At 40.5% G+C, this 23,149-nt stretch overlaps 1 protein-coding gene across 2 annotated transcripts in view; it reads right to left on the bottom strand.

Moving 5' to 3' along the window:
• Positions 1-23,149, bottom strand: part of col5a1 (procollagen, type V, alpha 1) — a 97,260-nt gene that overhangs the window by 56,277 nt on the left and 17,834 nt on the right. For both annotated transcript variants that reach the window (XM_088010839.1, XM_088010838.1), the window contains exons 2-4: positions 19,642-19,809; positions 13,070-13,283; positions 11,927-12,089 (exon numbers count right to left, since the gene is read on the bottom strand). In XM_088010839.1, the coding sequence (XP_087866965.1) occupies positions 11,927-12,089; positions 13,070-13,283; positions 19,642-19,809 (545 nt within the window). The remainder of the gene's footprint in view (positions 1-11,926; positions 12,090-13,069; positions 13,284-19,641; positions 19,810-23,149) is intronic.

Genomic DNA, 23,149 nt, shown 5'->3' with positions numbered 1-23,149 from the left:
ATCGCTTCAGCAATCTGTCTCTATTATCCTGCTAAAGCTGCAACGCTGCAGACGCGCTGAAGAAGCTGATGGGTGTTCACTGTTTGCAAAAAAAAAAAAAAAAAAAAAAAACGAGGTCACATTCAATAAGGAATAAGCCCTGCAGTCTGATGCGCTGCTTCTTCCTTCAAATTCCATTCTAGTGGTTTTCTTCTTCTTTTTTCTTTGTTCTGCTTTCTTTCTTTCTTTCTTTCTTTCTTTCTTTTTTCTTTTGGATCCCCCAGAACTGCCAGAGGAATGTCAGGGTAAGATTCTCCCGAATGGTGGGAACCTAAATTTGGCTAGATGAGATGATTCATCATATAGCAAAGATTTAATAAGAACGCTCTGAAAGCATCATGGGAGAGAGCGGCTAATGATGTGCGGCATGTACACAGACACAGGGAGAGGGAGTTTACAGTAGAAAGAAAAGTGCTGTTAAAGGAGTATTACTAAGGTCTGGTAAAAAGTATGACTACTCCCAAAATGCATATTAGCAGGAGAAAAGAGTACAGATATGAGAGTATTTTGGCATAAGTACGTAAAGGGAATTAGGGACTCTGCTGACAAACCAAGGGTTAGAACAGAGTTAGCCTGTGAGAAAAAGATAACTGCATTAATCAAAATGAATTTGGGATTGCAAATCACTGTTCGCACCATAAATATGTGCAATGCTTCCTTTACAATTCAAGATTTGGCAAATGCAGTTATGTTTGTGCATCTCAGTAATGCGTACAACCATCTTAATAACCTGACTGGCCTTTATGTGTACAGCTTTCATACAGCGTCCTCCACACATATTATATTGTTATCTCTGCTACGGATAAGAGATCCACCAAGAAATTGGCTGGAGATCATTTTTATCTTGGTTTGGTGTAAATCAGCGAGTGGTGGGTTGGAAACACACAAAAAAATCTGAATTTTTAGCTAGGCGCTACAAGGTTGCACTGTAGCAAACGACAATCTTCAGAGTGGAAGTTGTGGCTGATGGAGGAAAGATTAGGAAGGATTAGGAAAATTTCAAAGAACATGATCTAGATTTGCCAAAAAGAATACACAAAGAAGCAGTTGTTTAGGAATGTCAGCCGTTTCAGCTATGCTAAATGCTAATGTAAGATGCTGAGCACAGTTGAAAATATCAACTACATTGACATGTTATTCGTTTAGAAATAGGAAATTCCAGTTTTAGAGTGACTGCTTTCTCTTCTGCAGCTTCGTGATGTGATTTCTGCTCCTAATATAAATTATTAATGAGCTGATTCGAAGGCAAAGAAAAAAGAAATATCTTCAGTGCTTTTGTTTTAGCTTCTCAGTGTATCCAGGCCTGAAGGAAAAACAGGAGCACCATAAAATTAAAAAAATAAAATAAAATAAAAATCAGCATAATGCAGTACATTAAACAAAAAAAATTGTATAAAAATAAAAGTTTTAATTAGGCCACATTTATTCATTGGGAAATAAATAGCATAAGTCTTTTTTTTTTTGTGGCTTTCTTTTGTTTTTTGTAATTACCAGTCCTCTGACAGTCATAGCAATTCCTATAAAACAAATGCAGCTAAAGTCATTTTTCCAAGAGCAAGCAGTGTTTAGACAGTTTTATGACATTCTGTTTCCCTGGGTATGAATATGCTATGGTATGGTAGAGGGATAATAAAAAAAAAGTTTAATGAATACAGCTGGGACTGTGACAGCGCTAGATGAAGAAGTTTATTTTGCCACAACACAGGGTGAGCAGAATGATAGGGGAATAAAAAAAAAGTTTGAAAATGTTGCTAACAAAACAGCAACAGCAACCATTTTGTACACATCTTTGCCAGAGGGGGCGTTAATTATGAAGAGCTGGAGATGATTTGGAGATCCCAGAGCACACAGAGTGTGACGGGAAGGTAATTTAAAGAGGAAGAAAAAGATGAAATATGGATTATTGAAACTGAGCATTATTTAGTTTTGTAGCAAAAAAAAGTGAATTGCAGAATTAAGCTGTTTTAAATAAAATTTAAATTAAAATACAATTAACAGCATCATCAAAGCCTTGGATGAAGCTTTTCATGAAATGAACAATTTTTTTTAATTCTCCACATGCAGATAATTCATCCTTTTTTTTTTCTCGTTCTGTTTCCGATCACTGAACAATTATCTCTAAATTACCACTAAATCTCAGATGCAGCACTTTTGCAGACAACTTGACAGTGAAAACTATTGTTAAAGTCTTGATGCACCATGTCAACCACCAAATTCCTGTTTTCATGTCAAAATTCCACCTTTCATCACACATCAGTCAAAAAGCTCCGATGCCAAAGCCTTATATAAGCTGCCGTTTTGCAGATACAGCGCAAAAGACCAATATTCTCATACTGTACTCCGACTCAGAGCTAAAAACCAATCTCTCTGTGTGTTTTTATTGCTATTTGGCTGATTAGTCAACTTAGTTCATCAGCCAGTTGGCGGGTGAGTGAAATTTCCTGCTTTTAGAAAGCACTGGACTTTACGACGTCTGATGCAACTTCTGTACATGCACAGTCATGGAAAAACAGTTCAAAGAAAAAGAAAAAATCTAATGTTTCGATTAAATGTCTAAAAGAGTGCTCAAATCAGAAAGGAGCAGGAAGCAGAAATCCAGTTGGGAAGACACAGAGGGATATTATTTACTCTGTGGCACATCAGAGTGGTGCTTAAGACAGAATTTTTAGACAATAACAGGTCTTAAGCTTCTTCCTGAGCACCAGTGACACATGATTCTGCTTCTGCACGGCACTCTCCTATTGTTGGGCTGTGGTGCAAAAGATTATTGCCTCTGGAAAAAGATGACCTTACCTGACATACTTTTGTGTTAAAAAGAAAAGAACAACAACAACAACAACAACAACAACAAAAAGGGGGAAAAAAGAAAGGAAGGAAGGATTCATTTTAGAGCAGGGAATAAACATAAATGAAGATGAACTGCATCGTCCTTTTCTCCTGCTTCTCTCTTCTTTTTTTTCTTTTTTTTTCCACGTGTGAGGCTTACATTTGGCAACAGGCCCTTTTTAACTCCTGCTGGACTTTCAGGTTGTGTCCAGATGGGGGCAGGAGAGAACACAAAGCCAAATATATTTCTTTCATCTGGACCTGAGGCACAATGTGCAGAGTGGACTGAGTTCACGGTGTTCCCAATTCTGAAAACTAAGACATTTATTCATGCGCCTTGAGGAGTACTAGTTTTAAAAACTTCTTAATCATAAATACGAGGGGAACGTGCTGATCAGAAGTGAGACTTAAAAACAGCTTATTTTTATTTGAGGAATGTCTGTCGACTTGATTCACACCTTGAAGATATTTGCACGTTCGTAATCTTAGACCAGCATACCTTAGCAAAAACAACTCACATCATCACATCGGTGCTCATTATTTCTCTCCGCTCCCAGGATGACTGATAACGTCTCTTTTAACTTTTTACATCTAATATAAAACTGGAAAAAAAAGAAGAAGCTAAAAGTGGAAAAACTCACATCTATTTTTCAATATTCTCTGCCTGTGTGTTCTCCGAGGAGAACTGGTGAGTGGGAGAAGGATAAGAGTAGTGGAGAGAGGAGCTTTGAGCTACTTTAGCAGCGTATTTCCACACACACACACACACACACACACGCACACACACACACACACACACACACACACACACACACACACACCTGTCACATCTGAGCCTGGAATCACACGCCACCTGGACGTGTCACCCAAGAAACAAACCAACCCAAACAGCATTCAAACGTACCGACACCACAAGCTTGTGTTCAAAGGACTTCCAGACTGAAATTTTCACCAGATTTTCTATTCCCCCCGTCCAGACTGCAGTGAAATGTCAGCGCCCGGATATGAGGCCAAGAGCAACAGGGCTGTCTGCCTGCCACCCGGCGTGTCCACCACCCAGCTCTTTAACCGTTCCTTCACCTCGCCGCCACTGTCTTCTCTACTCAGACTGCTCCGGTCTACGTCTGGAGTCCCGGCCCCCATAAAAGTCTGCGCTGCGTCAGATTTTGAGCTGTGGGCTCGAATCTTCTAAATATATATATTTTTTTTTTTGGTGGGGTTTGTGGAAATCGGAGCGGCCCTCCTCCGCCCGTTAGACATGGGTTCTAATTGTTTGGTTTGGACATTCGTGGAAATCCACTCGAGAAGTGCTGAAGGGACACTTTAGCGTTTGCTGACACAGTATAAAGGAGTAACCAAGAAGGAGAGGAAAGGAGGGGGGTTGAAAAGACAAACATCTGACATGGGTTAAGGAAATTCTGCTAATTATCCGTGCTGGAAATTCAATTTTTCATGGATCTGCTGAAGCACAATCGTAGAAAAGCAAAGTGTTAGCAAGAAACAGCGAATCCAGACACAGAGCAGAGGTGTCATTAAAACAAACGTACACTTAGAGTAAAAACCTTGATTCTGCATTATAAAAAGTTTAATGAAAGCTTCATTACAGCATGATGCATGATGCCACCACCATGTTGCTCTTCGGTGATGCGATATGCTAGTTTTTAACTATTTTCCATGTAGCCTAAACTATTTAGTTGCCTGTTGCGTTCTTTGGACACTAAGATGCTGTTTGTTCACCGATGCTGTCTAACCAGCTGTTACATTCAGGCTATGTTCAATAACAGTGGTGTGCACTATTCACTAATTAGGTGACTTTTAGATTTTATTTAAGCGCATCAGAAAAAATGATACAACTGACTATTTATTTAAGACACTGGGATTTTAAGAAACGGGTATGAGAGTAAAGGGGATGTATGTGTGTACACGCCACACTTTTCAGATTCTTAAAGAAAAAAAGTGAAAATCATTTATGATTTCGCTTCCACTTATACACAAATCTGTGCCTGCCCATCACATGCAATCCCACTGAAATACATCACGGTTTGCAGTTGTAATAATGTGACTGAATGTGAAAAACCTTCAAAGGATACGGACATCTTTAGCTTCACATGTGCTCCATAGTGTATCTCACACAGCACATCATACGAGTGTAGCATTAACTCAGCTTGAGTCTTTAATTAGTTTTGTCATGATCTGTCATTAGCCAGACTGGTGTCTGACTGTAAGCAGAAACATTACAGTAAATCTGCAACCAGCTGGGAGGAGCTGCATTTCTCACATGAAGGCAGAGCGCTTCTCCAATTTATCCCCAAAACGTCACAACACCACAGTTTGAACTTTACCAGTGAGAAAACTACACACTGGGAGCATCCTGTGGCTCGCAAAAGATTGATGCGATGTGAGAATATGAGTAATATCTGTACTGTCTGAGTACAGAGATAAAACGCTGTCATAACTGAACCCAAATCTTCAAACGGATCATCAGAATCAAAGACCTCTGAAAAAAATATCAAATTGCTCATCAAGCCAAGATCTTCTGACAAAAATGAACCAGCATAGATGGAAAAGACAAGCTGACAATAGACACATGTTCTTATTTTCTTTTCTGTTTACATTTCAGTCCTGTGATTCACCACACCTGAACTGAGCAGATGTGCCTGAAGTGATGTTTTATTCAATAGTCTAACACAAATGTTTGCTGTTATAATATTTTTTAAATGTTCAACCAATTAGTCATATTTTAAGCCTGAATCCTGGTGATTATCTCAATGGCTTTTGGTGTTTATCATAAAAATTCTGTTGCTAAGGTGTAACAACTTAAAGACGTCACATTTGCTGTATGGATGAACTCCTTCTGCAAAGACTTATAGAGGCCGTATTAAGATTTTGCAGAAATCACCTGACACCAGCATCACTTAACCTCATGCCATGCTATGCAGACGCTCTGTCTGCACTGATGAAGAAGGACTTACTTAGGCTTGGCGAATGCTTTAGTTTTTATTTTCAGATTGATTCAGTTTTTTGTTTTTTTTGTCTGTTTGGAGGCTTTAGAAAAAGAGTACAGCGCACTGAACATGAATCCCAGGATGGTCGGGTGAGAACTAAGTATTTAAAAAAGGAAAAAATAAATAAAAACGAGACAGTGACAAGATAATACCACAACAAAAATGTTCTCTGTTGTAACACGGTAAATTTTATAACCTACAAGTAAATACACTAACCCTATAGGAAGCATGTGTGTGTCGCTTATGGGTGGATCATAAGCGACACACACATGTTGAATGATAGGACTTGATGTTCCAGAAACAACGTTTCATTTTTTTGTGTGTAGACCAACATAAAGCACATTTTCAGACATGCCGACATTTGGAAAAACAAACGATAACAGAAGTCACCCTGGTCCTCCAAATAACAACAATATTTCAGAAGAACAACAATCCAACAGCAAAGGAAACCAACATTGACTGATGTGAAAAATGCTTAGAAATAACTGAAAGTATGCAACAAAGAAGAAAAAGAGGTTTTCACTAAGCCTTCAAACTGTGAAGATATCCATCTGATGAGCTCTGGCATGCTCTGTGGGAGGCAAGCCCCAATAGTCAGGGCCTGGCAGAAAGAGCTGTCTTGGTTTAAACTGGGAACTTACTGAAAGGAACCCAAATGGTCATAATGTTATGCCTTGCATACGTGCAAAGCAAACATTAAAGTAGATCTGCATTGCAAATAAACTGCTTTCTCCCCCTCCCCCCTTTTCTTTTAATGAAAGCAGGGACTTAAATAACGCCCACATTTTTGCACCAAACCTAGAAATGAACTCTCAGTCATAGGATGAAATTCCCAGGTCTCTACAGAAAGCTCCAGGAGAAAAGCCATTATGCATGCATTACTCAGTGAGCTAACAGTTACTGAGGCTAAATGACCCCCAGCAGGCTCAGCTCCATATAAATCTGTAGCCTTACTTCAGAAAAGGTGAAACTGCAAATTAAAAAAAAAAAGAAAAAGAGAACTATAAGCCAGGAGAACACAAAGAAAGCTTAAATTATTCTCTCATCTTAGACAGCCTGAGACAAAGAGGTGTTGAATAGGAATACCTGAAGCATATGAAGTGCAAAAACAATGGCTGGGGTTATTAGCAGAAGAAGGAAGAAAAGTCCAGAGGTAAAGATGAGGAAACAGGATGCGTGGCTCATCTGGCTGAAACAATATAAAAACTTATTACGAGCATCAAGCTCATGTGTTGCACATTTTTTACTACTTTTTCCTGGCTCTGGCCACTCTGCGAAACCCCACAAGTTGCCTCAACCCGAAGCTTACACACTGGACTGCTCCCCCCGCTCTTTTAATATTGCTTTTATCTGACTCACACACACAAAGTCTTTAACCTGCCATCATCTTAACCTCATCTTCTCATCACTAACACACTTTTCCAGCACGTTTCTAAAACACATCGCTTATAGCTCATGAAACAGTCAATCGGAAGAGACAAAGGAAACCTCTGGATGATGTCATGTGGTACGCTCGCTGTTCCAAGACTGAAATCAGTGGGGAGAGACCTCCTCATTCTTTCCAGAGTATGACCCAAGGTTTTTGGCTCCTCTAACTGAATCTGCTGTTCCAGCCTTGCTTTCATTCCTGAGTACTCTCTTCAGTTTTCTTGACATCCGAAACCTCAAATTTCCTAAACGAGTCCAAAGGTCGATTACTGATCAAGCATATAGCCTACGGGTTTGCAAAGATCGAGAATGGAGGCCAGATGAGAACTGCAGCATCTGCACAGCTCCACATCGGCCAGGTTCAGGTTACCCCGACAATCACCTCCACGTGAGGTCAAGTGGTCCGCTTGCGTTCCCCCTTGGAGTAAACGCGGTTACTCCTCAGAATTCTACTGAGGACCCGGTAATGGGCGGTAAAATTATCCCAGGTTTTCTTAGGCACGCGCACTCAGAAACAAGTGAGCAGAGCAATCAGCGGACGCATTTTCTAAATGGACTCTGTCTAACAGACCACTTTCAAACAAGAACAGCACACTTTAGGCCTCAATCTTCACCCCGCGGCTACAAAATACTTCTAAATACTCAACGCTGCACCTTCATAAAGGCAAAAGCACCAATTGGCAGTTTTTTATAGAGCCTAAATACTTAATTTGCAATGACCTCCACCAGCATTGAACCTTTTCACAATTTGCCAGGCTACTACCAATTCATTTTAGTGCCATTCTAGTGACAAGTAAATTACAAAACCAATAGCTGTTCTAAGAAGGCCTTGGAGGTTTGTTAGAGAACATTACAGAGAACAAACATCATCCGTTAGACCAAATAACACACCAGACAGGTCAGGGGTAAAATAGTGAAGAAGTCTAAAGCAGAGTTATGACATGGCGGTGATGGGAAGCGTGGTCTTCGTTCAGCTATCAATAGTCAATAGTTTGCCTCAAAGTATTTTGAGGCCAATTCTGTTCCAGATACGACTGTGTGTTTAGGGTTACGGTCTTGTTGGAAGGTCAACTTCTATCCTAGTTTTAAGTCCATCAATCCTGGCCAGCACATCCATGCTGAGGAAATGCATCACCACACCATGATTCTGCCACTACCTTGTGTCACCATACAGATTGCGTGTTCATTCATACGTTTTACATGCAGCCTTTTATACAGAAATGAAAAAGTTATCCTTATATGTTGTGTCCACCCAACACGACTTGCAAAAAACAGCAAATCTCACTTTCTTATAAAGGTTCAAATTTGCATCAATAAGATTCTCCCACCTGAGCTGTAGAGCTCTGCTGCTCCTCCCGAGCTGCCATCAAGTCGGCCTATCTGTCCCATAAAATCCCGGCAAAACACATTCAGGTTTTCAGTTGCAGTGTGAAATAACAGCCTGCTCCCGTAAACACTTTAACACCGATTTAATCATCTTCCACTGGCACTGTCACAAGCGCAGCATTCTTATGCAAGATGCTGAAAAAAAACAAAAAAAAACAGAGAACATACAGTGCTTGCAGCAGATAGACGGTCTTTCTGTTGCCACAATAACCTTGTTAGAGACCAAACCACAAACCACCTCAGTGTAAAAGTGCTACTTATCCCCTGACTGCTGTATATCAGAAAAAAGCACAGGCTGCAGTAAAAACCTTGACAAGCGGTTAAATCATGCCGTTCACTGTTACTCAACGGTGTGACAGAAAAGACTTTAACTCCTCTCCCCTCTTTGATTTTTATGGTTGACACAATATTTGAAACAGAGCAAAAAATATTCTTTTTTTTTAATCTGAGGAAACTAACGTTTAATTTGATTTATGCTATAAAATCAAAACCATTTGTATGTCAGAGGCTTCATACTCTGCCAATAGTCTACAAGGTATCAGACTAAACTACAAAGAGGGAATTGGAGTAATGGGGAAAAAAGGCAGAGCGGCCTGAGGACAATTTGGAAACTATGTGGCATATTTTCCAGTTTTTGAACGCACTGGAGCCTGTCCTGTCTCCCGACTGGCAGACGCACAGCAGGAGTCCTTTAAACATCTCTCCCAAACTATCTGCCGGCTCGCACAGTCGCTGCTGAGCTGTTACTGCAGCGCTGGCTGTTGGCTGGCTGAGGTTACACTCTGTTTCTGTGCAACTTCAATTTTGAGTTAAAAATACCATTATTTGGCAAAGACTAAAACAAAGCAAAAGTTAATAAAACACACAAAAAAAGGAGGAAAATTGCTACTGAATAACCATAGCCAACTCAAGTGGACAGCAATTGTATCTGAACTGATGCCTCATTAGTCCTAAAAGTACAAAAAGTATTTGTGTAATGTAAAGATTGTGCTTCCTGTTTCACCCGGTGTCCATATTGTTCCATGAAAACAATTGGCAAAAGTGTTTATCAAACATCAAGAAGACGAAACAAGGTTAGAGAGTAAGTCGTGGAGAAGTTTAAAGCATGATTAGATAGTAACATTATCTCCCAATCATTAATCATCTCACAGGTTAATCCAATATTTAAAAGTATGGACAAGGAAACCATTAATCAAAAAGCCCATGGTGACTCCGGAAGAGCTCCACCTCATGTGGAGGACTGTGTATTCCACAGTTGTGTCCCATGTGGAAGAGAGGCAACAACTAACTGTCATTGAAAAGTAAAAAAGTTTTTCCAAAACTGTCACTGTCACTCGACTGAAATGAGAAACACTGCTGGTATCAGGAAACTGCACCATCCCCACAGAGAGACATGCTTGTGACAGCCTCATGCAAGCAGATTGCTTTTCTCTAGCAGAGGCAGGGAAGCTAGTGACAAGGTAGAGAAATTATCATTTTGGCAGGGTGTGAGTGCTTGTAGGGACAGTGTTAATGGAGTTAATAGAAATATGGATGGAGCTAAATAAAACACAATCCTGCAGGAAAACATGCTTTGCCTCACTTCCACTGAGCAGTACGGTCCGTTCTGGTGATGTTCCTTATTCTATTTTAAGGTCTGGTGTATTCAGGAAAGAGTTTCCACTGGTGGTTAGATCCCCAAACCCAAATGCCTAATGTAGCGTCATGCTAACGTGACGATAAACGTGTTTTATACATTTATCGTATAAAACACAAATCGTGTTTTATACGATTGTTGTGAGCCGCGGTGATGTTTTCTTCCTGTCCCTCAAATCAATGGACAGTGTTGCGTGACTCCATTAGCTCCACCGGACCTACAACAGCAGAAGGCCCAGAAATGGTGCAGTACAGGTCAGCTGTGTGGGCTGCTTTTACAATGGAGAAAGACAATGAGAGAAAAGCTCGACACTGAGGCGAGGTTTCACCTTCTGGCAGGATAACGGTCCAAAACATAGAACCAGAGAAACAATGGAATGCCTTCGGTCAAAGCACAGAGTGTTCGAATGATCTAGTTGACCTAAAGTTGGACGCTAACGGACACTCTGCGCCGGCTCTACATCAGACTGAAATTTCATGGTAGAGTTTTGAATAACAGAAAAGACATTTTGACTTTGGTTTTACATCCCACTATACATCAGTGCCGTACACTGGCGGATGAACTCCAGGGACTGTAGAGGGAGGTGATGTCATAGTGCTTCGGTTCTATCTGCAGTAGCTGAGCAGCAGTGAGGTTAAAGGTCAGCTGGCTCAGCATCAGTCACATCAATCTGTTTCTGCTGGTAATTATTATCGAGGGCCTGAACTTTGTGGACTAATCCCTCTTTAGACAAACGCAACTCTGAAGGGACAAAGACAACACTTGTACTCGCTGTATTTTTGCTGCGCGAGTCCGTCCCTCACAGAGGTCACGCTAAAGTACCCAGCACAAAAGCTGGTTATAGAAAGTATCCGTAGTATTCAACTTACATAATGTTACATCAGTGTCAACATAATCGCCAAAAGACTTCCTGTCCACCAGTCAGAATACATAAATCCGACAATATTCTGTTTATTGACTCTATGTGAGCAAAAGGAGCTTTAAAGTATCAGAAGCGTGATTTTGCATGTGAAAAAACTCTGACAGAAATGCTGCAGCTTATCAAGACGGGAAAACTCCAGCAGATAGCTAACAGAGTGCGATAAGCGACAGGGACATCCAACCAGCACGTTTTGGGAACGGAGCAGAATTACGGGAATCAGAGCTCATTTGTGGACAGTGTGGAACATCAGGCAGCCTAAAATTAAGTGTGATTTGTGATTCTGGGCGCCTGAGTATGAGTGGGTGGCAGAGGTCGGTGGGGTTCTGCGGGCCAAATCTGCACATCTTCAAGAGGATGTGGCTGCCACCACATTCCCTTATTTTATGCTGCATGTAAAGAGGGATGGGCACTGGGGTTGACCACTGTTCAGACCGCAGCCGCAAATGTCTATATGGACGTTAAAATGGAGATCATGCTTCGCTTTTATCTGATTTACTAAAAGACGTCAAATCAAAGCACAACTAAAGTTTCAGTGACGTACATAAAGAACACTCCACTTGTAGCCATGCTTCACCAAACAATACAGCCATTCTTCCCCTTACACATTTTTTGTTTTCTGGTCTCACAAATTTATAAATACATTCACCATATAGAGTGGGAAATGAGAGACGACGTATGGCCTACCTCGAAGACTTCTTCATCAAGTATTCTAGTTCCAAACACTATAATTCCTTTGGTATCAATGATGGGGTTGGGGCTTCGAAGCAGCTTCTGGTTGATCTTCTTTTTACAGTCCAGAATGAGGGTGATGGTCTGTTGGTGCACGCTGATTGCCACTCGATGCCACCTGGCAACAAGAGGTGATGTTAGTTCACACACTTACAGGATAACCCAATGGCGAGGCCCTGAGAGGTCTGAACTACTTTGAAATTCAAAGGTATGCAGTTATGTTGGCTCAGATGGATACAAGTCATTATGATATATATTAAAAAATCCAACAAATGCAGAAAATTAAAAATAAAAGGCTGCCATATCTACAGATTGCATACAAATTCAGCTAAAAAATGGGAGTGGATCGAGTCCAATACTAGTATCACAACAGAACATGACTAAATTCTATCTATCAGATTACCTGATGTAACCATCATATATTTTCACTGCTGTACACAAAATCTTACACTTCAACCTTATTGAGCTGCTGTTCTTTGCTTCCATTCATAAATAATTTGTGAGCGTTCACAGTATTAAGGCTTACTAAGCTGCAGTTGGTGAGGCTAACTAGGCTAACGATGCTAACTGCTAACAGAACTTGTTGAAAGAGGTTTTAAACAATTTTTTCAACAAACACAAAAGTTATTTCCCTTCAGCTCATGAATGATTAATGAAAATTGTGACCGGTCACAGCAGATAGGATTATTAAAATGCAGTTAGTGAAGCTAACAGGGCTAACAATGCTAAAACGTTGTTGAAACCGCTCTAAAAAAGCTTTTCAACAAACACAGAAGTTATTTCACCTCAACTTGTGAATAACTAATGTCTGAAATATTTTCTAAGTCACACTGAAACATGGTCATTATGTTGATTAATGTAGGAACTTTCCATATGACTTTACTAACATTTCACATTGCAGAATGTTGCTTTTTTGCTCAGTTTTAGCAAAAAAAAAAAAAATTTACACATGAAAGTATCACTCTGATGCTTAGGTATGTTATTATCAATCTTGTGAATGTAAATGCAAATGTTTTAAGTATCATTTGCATTTACAGTCACAAGAAATAATATCTAATGATAAAAGATAATCCCACATTTGTTGACTGATGCACCTACTTTCCGTCAGCCAGGTTGACTCCTCTGAAGAGCGGGTAGTCCTCTGGGCTGGGTTTGCCTGTTTGGTCCTCGTAGAGGAATACGGGGGATCGGCCCACTTCCAGTCCGAGCTGCTGGATGCCCTGTTCATTGTACACAGACAGCAGGAAGGACTGGCTGCCCTTCTTGGGTTTTACTGTGGCCAAGATGGAGAAATCCTCAGGGAAGGCATCACCTGACAGAACGGGCAGCGAGTTGGACACAAACAGAGACGAGTCAGAGAGTTACGAGCAGCAGGAACGATTCATCGTCGTGAGAGGAATGGAATACACCGTCTGGCTTGAAAAGTCATTGTAGTATCATGTCAGTAGACAGATTTATTGTCATGAGGACAAATAATATTGTTATTGTCACTTAAACAAACGGGGATTGGTTGAAACTGAGAAACTATTAAGGTGGGCTTTGTGCAGCAAAAGGAAACAAGTGCGATGTGAAGAGTGCCAAGAGTGCAACCGGATAGGATTAATCTGAGAGTGGTGGCTGGCAGAACAGAGTCTGTTCAGAGAGGGTTGGGGGAAAAGTGCAAAAGAGAAATACAAAGTGGATCACTTCCAGTACAGCGCAGCGTGAAGAGCGCTAATGACAAAAACATCTGGTCCTGAGAGACTTTGTGAAGCCATCCCTCAAACTCCTCCTCCCCACTTTTTCCCTCCCGTCCCCAAGCCGATGCATCCAGCAGACACGGAGACCCCAAATTATTACAGGAGAGATTCTTAATGACACATTTATTTGGAAATGGAAATACCAACAGCCTATTGGTATGCGATCGCACGAAAGATATGAAAGCGATCTGTTAGCCTCCATCTGCATAGTTCCACTGTGGAGGCTCAACTATTTCCGCAATTCTGCCAAAGTATGGGGCCCACATCTGCCAGACAAATTCTCTCTTAGTAGGGTGCACTCAGGACCGCATGAAAAAACCCTTCAGAAGAGAGAACTGCTTCAACTATGTGGCTTCGTGCTGAAAGACTTCTGATCTTTTAGCTTGAAAAAGATTAAAGTGAAGTGTTGACATGGCCGAGTCTTATTTTTTATACCTTGCCACTGTTTAAGACTCTTGTTTGAAGTAGGAAAGGAAGCAGCTCATGAGTTGTATGTGTTGACATAGTAGAAAGAAAGAGTAATTCACTATAAAAGACTTGGATGCACGCTGCACAGTTTTTAAGCAGCTGGTTGGGTTCTGAAGAAACACAACTAAACAACTAATAGTGTAACTAATTAAGTTAAAGCGCAATTTACCTGCTTTTTAACAATTATAAACATTGTTGATCCTCTGCACTTAGACTGATTAAGCCTGAATTGAATCTATAAAACACATTTTAACCTTTATTATAATTGTAAAAACACAAGTGAAGATTTTTTTTTTTTTTTTTTTTTTTTTTTTTGGCATTCGAATAGCTTTGGAATTACTCAAGCATAAAAAAAACACCGGTTAAATTTACCAATTAAACCACAACTGGATTGTTCATTTCTGAGTTCTGAGAGCTGTAATTTTGAAAACCAAAAAATTGTGGATTTTTAGCAACAATCTAGTATTGTGCATTGGCTGTGCTACATTGCTACAAATTCCAGATGCTTCTTATTAAAAAAAAAAAAAACAGATTAAAGTGATAACTGTTATGTTTAACATAAGCAAAGAGGGCACTCAATCTCTACTAGCAATCTCTCTTGCGGTTTTCCAGGCAAGCAGAACAGAGAGGCTGGGTTTAGGGAAAAGATGTTATTGTAGCACCATCAAAGACTCTTATAAAGCCATCAGTTACAGGCTGGAGACAGGCTTGAAGAATGTTAAAGCAATAGTTATGTACGGTGGAAGAAAAGGTGCCACAGGAAGAGCAGGGTGTGGAAAGCCCAGCTTAGGCTAAGAAAGAGAAGAAAAGCTCCGAGAGCCAAATTTGTACCGGTCACCCTTCGTGCTTCGTTCCTTATCTCTATCATCTCCCTCTTTTTGTCAGCAGCTGGATGTCTGTCTGCCTTCCTGCCTCTTTCCCGTCGTCTCTGTATTAACACTAAGCATCAGATCGCATCATGAGGACAGCACATGCCTTGGCAGAGTCCTCGCTCAGGAATTCTGCTTGGAATCACATGAGAACCGCTGCTGTAATTGACAGACGTTGAACCACGATGAGAAAGACGGAACTTTAAAAGAGGAAGACGAGGATGAGACAAAAAGATCTCCAACAGAGTGAAGGGGATGCTTGTCACAGCTAAGCCCTAGGATGTGAAAAGAAAGGCTTTGCTCAGCAGGTTAGAGTTTAGATCAAACCCGCAGTGCTTCTCCCACAATTGCTGCTACGCACTGCCAGTCAGCTGGCTTGAAGATGGTTTTTCTCAAAGTTACAGAGAACACCTGTTTGGTTGTTTAGATTTAAGATTATGGTATGGGAACCTCTTTTATTTAAGATGACGCTGTTTCAAGCCCAGAGTTTAAAAAAGAGACGAAAAGTAATTTGTAACAAAAACCAAACGGTCTCATTTGGACTCGTGTGAAAATTGGGAGTGTTTTGTACTAATGCCTCATCCTGTCATTTTTTTAAGTACCCGATGCCCTGAAACAACCTCCAACGGGATCAAGACAGTCCAGAAGCACAAAAAACTAAAACTGCAGAATAAAAGAACCACTGTCCTTATACGAAACTTTTTACCAGACACAGATGGAAAAATATTTTTAAAAGCTGATTTTTTTTTTTTTTTATCTTTCTGGAATTTGACTATTTAAGCTACTGCATTGGAGATTGCTCCCTTCTCATTTCATGTGTGTGTTTTATGTGTGCTCAGTGTGTGCTGACATGCAGTAGTCCAGTGCCAGATGTCCACAGAGTTTACACTGGCACCACCGCTGCCCGTTCCAGGCCAGAAAAAAGATTAAGAAAAGGCAGAAACCCAGGAAGAGGCACTCACATGGGAGCAATTTGATATTTTCTCTGCGATGGAATAACCAAATTAATTTTCTTGCTAAAACTAAGTGCAATATCTTGGACTTAATGCAGCAAGAATATCTCGTGGTGTGTCTCCTTAAGAGTTGTACCGTCAACCCGTGTGTATAAAGGCAGGTAAATGAGGTAGACCTGCATCCTGTAATTTGATTATTCAGTCTCACTTCTGAACAAATCTGTTTTTATGTAAGACACATCAGCTTTCCAGCAACCCCCGACTCTGGAGGAGAGACTTCAAATTGTAAGCACTCTGAAAGGGAATACCGACTCACCTAATTTTACGCAAATTGATAATTTAGTTAGTTAAAACAACCTGAGCCAAAGTTTATCTTGACAGCATGCATAGTGAGGAGGAGGAGGATGAGTAAGGTAAACAAAACTGAAATCACACTGTTAGAGAACTACAGCAATGAGAAGCACCCGGGGATCGTTCTCAAGGTGTGCCAATACCTACGTTTTGTTTTACACTACTGTAGCTAACTGTAGTGGAAAAAATCCCACATTATCAAATAATCCAAATATCCTGTTTGAGCTAGAAGTCAACTGACTGACGTTTTGTATTATAATTAGTTTTAGACTGCATGAGAATGAACCTGAAGCTCACAAAAGAACTGAACTGTGTTTTAAAGGACGCTTCCCACGACAACATGGCCTAAACTAAGCGCAAAATAGAGAGCACCTTACCTCATAGGCAAACATGAAAGTCATTATTTCTATTTCAACATCATAGTTTTATTGAAAATGCAGCATCTGGCTACATCTTCTCTTTTGGCAATGAAAGAACCCACTTCCAGTTTCTTAATAATCCCATTAGCACCACATCTTAATGTCCTCCTAAGACCTTTTCCTGCATTATACATAAAGGATAATCAGTTATATGTCTGCCATAGTGAGTCTGAATAGTAATTGTATAATAATTAGCTGCAGCTGCAACAAATCTTTGCAGTATTGAGGTTGCGGCAATTGATATTATGATAACAAAACGTTTTAGGAATATCAATGTCATTACTCCTACGATGATCAGTAACTTATATTTCCTGATAGTGTATATATTTTTCAAACCTTTCGATAACAAATGTCATGCTACACCCAAAATCCGGTGTAAGCACAACTATCACTGTCCAAAACCTTCCACTACCCTCCATAAAATACATTGTGCTTCCCCAATGATTTAAATCAAATACTGTGCAGTCTTACTCAAGATATAAACTATAAATAAGCAGTTCTGAATTGATCTGTTTTCGAGCCTTAGCTTTACAATTTACTATTTTGTCCCAAAATATCAATTTAATGGATACCAGCAGCATCACGTTATGATTCCTAACAATTCGATGACTCAATCCTACTGTTTTCGGTCCTAATTTATGATTTATGGGACTATCTTTCAAAAATAGTTCAGACCAAATCTGAACATGCTAAATTACCCTTCATTTGATTCAAAGAAAAGGCAAAGCAGCTGTTCGTTGGCTGTCATCCATTCTCTCCAGGCGGTTCCTCTTTTTTTTTTCTTTTTTTGCCACTTATGATTGAAGTAATAAAGGTAAGAAAGGTCTCCAGTGTTTTAAGAGCCTCGGTGGTTTTAGATGATTCATCTCTTCCACATGTTTGCCTAATGATTGCATGTCTGCACTTGCTCTTTTCCAACACATCATCGCAGTCTGTCTGTGGTTACTGGGTCACGGCTTGGTGTGTTCCCAATCAAAGCTGGTTTTTATTTTATCATCCGAACAAAAGCAGGATGTTTGCATGTCTTCATTTTCTTTGTTTGTTTGGTTTTTTTTTTGCAAGAATTTTATTTGTAACCTTTCAGAGTGAGAGGATATTATGCAGATTATTAAAGCAAACAGTACTCCGAGCCAGAGTAATAACTAGCGAAGGAAGGGGGGAGGAGAGGGGGTAATAATGGATAAAATGATGTCAGAAGTTTAGCTGCCTTCTGGAATATATTAGCAAACATTCTCGTAAGAAAGAGGCGAGACAGGGGCCACATCACAAACACAGACACTAGATTTTAAATCCTGCAAGCTACAGACAGCTAGTTAGTCTGTTTGCACCTGAAGACTATGAGGTGCCTGGTTAAAACCCCTCTCCACATGGTTTGTTTTATGTGGACTGTTATTTCGGATCTTCCAAAGCAGCACATGTGTAATTATAGCAATGTGTGTCTAAACAAAGACCCATAAGGGGCTCCACTGTCATAGAGCATCAAAGTGAAAAAGGCATTTGTTTGATTGGAGAGCATGTAAAGGCACGCATGCCGCAGAAGCCTCGTGGCTCAACGTTAAGCCCGGAGAAAGAGTCGGTCGCGAATCAAAGGGCCAGCTTAGCCCCTGACAGAGCCGTGACCGGGGATGTCTTCCAGCGGTCCGAGCTTTTATCGGAGCTGGGCTCAGCCTATAACCGCAGCGGCTCCTCAGAGTTTGGCAAAGTCTGGCTAGATGGAAATGAGATAAAAACAGAGGAGGTGGGGAGGAAAAAAGAAAAAAAAAAACAACACCGCGAGGCAGAGTGAGTCTTGGAGAAATGATAGGGAGGAGAAATTATGATGCTTGAGGGGGTAAAAGGCAGGCGAAGGGGAAAAGGGAGGAGAGAAAGGAAAGTAAGTCTGCAGAGCGCCCCACAGCAGCCAGCGCTAAGCCACGTCAGCACGGCAGAACAAGGCAAAAGTGGAACCCCCACTCCCCTCAGCCGCCCACCCATTTCCCTCTCTCCTCTCGCCCTCCCCTGCTTTCACTGCTTTCCCACTGTCCGGACTCCTCCTACAACATGGAATATTAGAGGAGCGGGATCCGATTCATCCGCTGTCGGATTTCTAGGGAAAAGAAATCCATTACCTTCCAATAAAAAAAGACAGCAGGATTTACAATCAAATGCAGGATTTAAGTTAATTGGACAAATTTAAGTGAATTAAACTAATAACAGATTGTTATATAAATGGTGGAGAGTTTTTAGAAAGGTTTTGGCCTAAAGTAGATTGAAGTGGCTTGCAAACATTTCTAGCTTAACTGGGCCTGATCAGTGACAGGATTCATACTGACTGACCAGGACATGCTGGCTGTGTTTTAGACATTTGATCACTGAGGTAAGGATCTACTGAGTCTATAAGGAGTTCACACAAAAACTGATGTTTACAGCTAGTACTGCTAACCACACCTACCGTATGGCAGTAATCAAACTAATATAAGATGTTACAACCAGTTTAATATGTCAGCTCTGTAATCGTCTTGTTTTTATTTTATAAAATCCAGTTTAACTGCAGTGCTGTGTAACACCGACTGCTCTCTTTTTGAATGAAATGAGGTGACGCCGCCCTCATTTTGGCTCAATATAAATAATTATTCTTCTCAACAGAGAAGTGCCTTACGACTCTTGTATAGTCAAAGTAAATGAAAGAATTGCTAAAACAATCGACAGAACCAAAACAAAAACAACAAAAAAACAAAGTTAAGTGAGCTTTAATCTGTTTTTGTAAAGGAATACAGGTGCTGCAACTAATATTATTATTATTATTATTATTATTATTATTATTATTATTATTATTATTATTATTTTTATTATTATTGCCTGTGTGCGCTGTGCTTTGACTGAGACACTCACCTGGGTAAAGCTGTTTGGTGGGGGCACTGAGCTGGGCATCTTTGGATACTTTGTACGCCACATCGGGTCCTTGTGTCGACCTCCGATGTGAGCAGAAACCCGTTGTTTTTGTAACACCCTCAGGTAAATTGTGAAAATCTAAAATCTTCAAGAGGTCTGCTGGTTCCGCTGCGAAGAAGAAAACAGACAGAAGAAAAAGATGTTAAGGGTTTATCATGCAGTATTTATCACATTGCTTATTCAGAGCCTTACAGTAGTTTTACGGGGCCTTAAACAGAATTTGGGCAAACTAATACCTCCTTTCGATTAAACATATTCATACTTCTATTACAAGCATAGCTTACGACACAAAAAATGTTTAATCAGAAAACAGTTTCATTCTATAACTGACTGCATAACTGTTTCTTATTTTCCACAAAAAGTATTTCAAATGAGTTGGAAGCAAATACAGGGGGTAAAGAAGCTCGCTAGCTGCTCGGTTTGCGTACACTTTGGGCTGACACCAGAGTCAATGCGTTCCAAAAATACCTGCATCTAAACTGAAGTTAAATTATATGTATTTCTTTCACCATTCTTTATTTCCAGTGTCCCGCTGACTCAGGCAAGAGTTGGTTGCTCAGCAGAACAATTCACATTTGGGAAAATGTATGTTTTCCCATTTAGGCACAAAGCAGAGATGTGCCCATTTATAGATTCCTATGATCATGGGTTGAAGCCGCACAGAGAAACCCACGCTTCCAACCATTTCACTTGCAAAGTCCACCGCTTGCCTCTCTCCGACCACAACCGTGCAATTAGCACACTCTCGACCCGGTTGCCTTGGCTGTGACCGGGCCACCGCAGGAGTTTGCTGGGTCAGAACAATGTGACATGGAGATTGACCCTGCACCGCAACCGTCATGTGCCAAAACCGCCCAGGACAAACAGCTGTTCGTGCAGCCAGAAGCAACACGATGACATACACCAGTAGCAAGTTTGTCTTCTTCCTAAGTAGAGATACGTGCAGGTCATCAGGAGGAACTTGGACAAACCTCACAGTTAGGAAACATCTTTAAAAGAAGACAAGTGGAAATTTCTGATAACTTGTGCCACAAATTCAAACTTAAACAGAAACAAAAGCGAAAGAATGTAGCGTTCATATTAACTTTCAAAAGCGCACGCAATCCTGACGTTTTGGGACCGAGATGGATGTTTTTCCACCTTTAACGTTACACTTATCCTGCAAATTTCCACTGAAAATGTTGTTAAAGCTTGACCATCAACATTCCACATCATAATACCTGCAAAAGATCTCCAAATCTATCAATTTAATGTCTTCACACCTTAATCCATTGCTTCGATTGGAAACAAAAGTTGCAACATTTTGTTACATTTTCAGTTGATGAAATTCACTTTCACACCGAACTGCATCAAACAAACCGAATCCTTAAAAAAAAACTTTCCCATCTCGCCTGTGGTGGCGCTGCACCAAGAACTAATGAAGGAAACAGCACAAAAACCTCAGAAGACACAAGCGTAACATCCTTCTACAAGAAATGTTAACAAAAATGGCAACAGATTAGAGCAGGTATCGAATTTCACTTGCATTTCTCCTACCAGCTCTAGACTCTTCTCTCTTGTTTTGGCCGCATTTACCCAGAATGCCCTGCACTATAGTCTGCTTCCTGCTTTTGGAGTTTGGCAATTTGGAGTTTGATTGCACATTCACACCTCCGTAAACGGATCAAACTTTCTAGGCAAACAAACTAGGGTTGGATTAAAGCGGACTAAACAGGGCTGGTGTGAACACACCCTAAGAACATCTTCTGTCCTCTGCCCTCTCCAAATCAAATACATCTTCTGTCAGATTTAGATATGGACTTCGGCTCAACTTTTTTGTAGAAGTTGACAAAAACCCCAGTTCCATCAGAAGAAAAATAAACCCAATGCATGATGTTGCCACTACCATGTTTCACAGTGGACGGACATGGGGGTCTTCTTCCCTTTGGATGTAAATATTTCTATCCTGTGACGCTACTTCTTACTTTAGGTAGAATAGGAACAGAGCCAGGAGTTTGTGGAAACTGTTGTAGCTCCTTCAGTGTCACTCCAGTCCTCTTAAAAACCTCCATGACTAATTCCCATCCTGTGTTTATGTCCATTTTTGGTAAAAAAAAAAATAAAAATCTACGATGTTAGATATGAAATCAAGAATGCTGCAATTATGCCGCAAAGTTCCCACAAAAGCATTAGTTTGGAAACGGGTTTGCAAACGCATGCAGCCATGTTATCGCAGCGTTTTATTTTCTACACTTTCTCAAATGCGACATCCTAGCCGACCATAGCGACAAGGTGAAACTGCAAAAGGCACAAACTGTTCAAAAAGTCAACTTGTAACAGAAACAACCACTTAAAACTAAATAGGCCACTAAAAACGTCAAATGATGAACGAGCACATTTCAGCTGAGCTTCAAAGTCGCCCAGGGAGACCTGTAACAACCTCCAGCTGGATGCGGTTATGAGTGACTAACATGCAGCAGAAATCAATTAAAAAAACATCCTCAAACAGAGGTTTCCATTGAAAAACAGTTAAGCTGCACATGTTTTCCTACAGCTGTGCAGTGGCGTAAATAAACTTCTTTACACACCTCCCGAAGCCTTTTCACATTTTCCACTCTGTCAAACCAAATGAAGAGTTTTATGCACATCTTTACAAAAAAAAAAAAAAAACAGCAAAACTGGAAAATCAAGGAAGTCGTTTTTGCTGGGAACAGAAATGTAGAATGAAAACAATTTGATCTGAACTTAATAAGTATTTTTCTAAATCAGATCCCAACAATGCTTTGGAGGTAATGATAGGCACAAGAACAGGCATTTGTGATGGCAACTCACCTAACCAAATGAAGCACCCCACCCTCCAATTTAAATGCTCACCTACCTCTCTGCCTCTGTGCTGCACAAGGTGCCAATAACCGCACTCCTGTCTGGGAATCCGACACAGTGACACCGCTTTTGAGCAGAAGAAGGGTCTAAACAGAGAGACCAATTTATCTGTCATCAGCTCTCAATGAACAGAGGGATAGAAAACCACCCAGCAGCCACAAAATGTCCATCATCCACCATGAAAGGGGTGTCTGATTAAGCGAGGCTAACTCTCAGACCTCCGCAGCGCAGTAATAAAGGCGCATGTTACACTGTTATCTGATGGGAAGCATTCCCTCATCCATCCATCATTATTCGGTTTGTGCACATGAGCAGTGTTTGTGTTTAGAAGCTTATTCACGTGACTCAGTTCCAGACGCATCATGTAGCATTTCTGTGAAGTTCTGAGCATTTGAGGTGCCACAATCCAGCAGGGACAAATGCAGAAAAAACATCACCCGCATAAAGATGCTACATTTCAACAAAGGCTCCACAAGAATGACACAGACACACACAACTGTTAATATAGACATGATTGGTAGTCATCACACAAATCCTGCCAAAATAAACAGGGGTGGGCAATGTGGAATTAAAATTTTTATCACAA

Source organism: Poecilia mexicana, unplaced genomic scaffold (assembly GCF_051168715.1).
Source record: "Poecilia mexicana isolate PSO_F unplaced genomic scaffold, ASM5116871v1 scaffold_12, whole genome shotgun sequence".
NCBI lineage: Eukaryota > Metazoa > Chordata > Actinopteri > Cyprinodontiformes > Poeciliidae > Poecilia > Poecilia mexicana.
The sequence above is the reverse complement of the archived record's forward strand: the minus strand, read 5'-3'. Positions and strand labels throughout refer to the sequence as shown.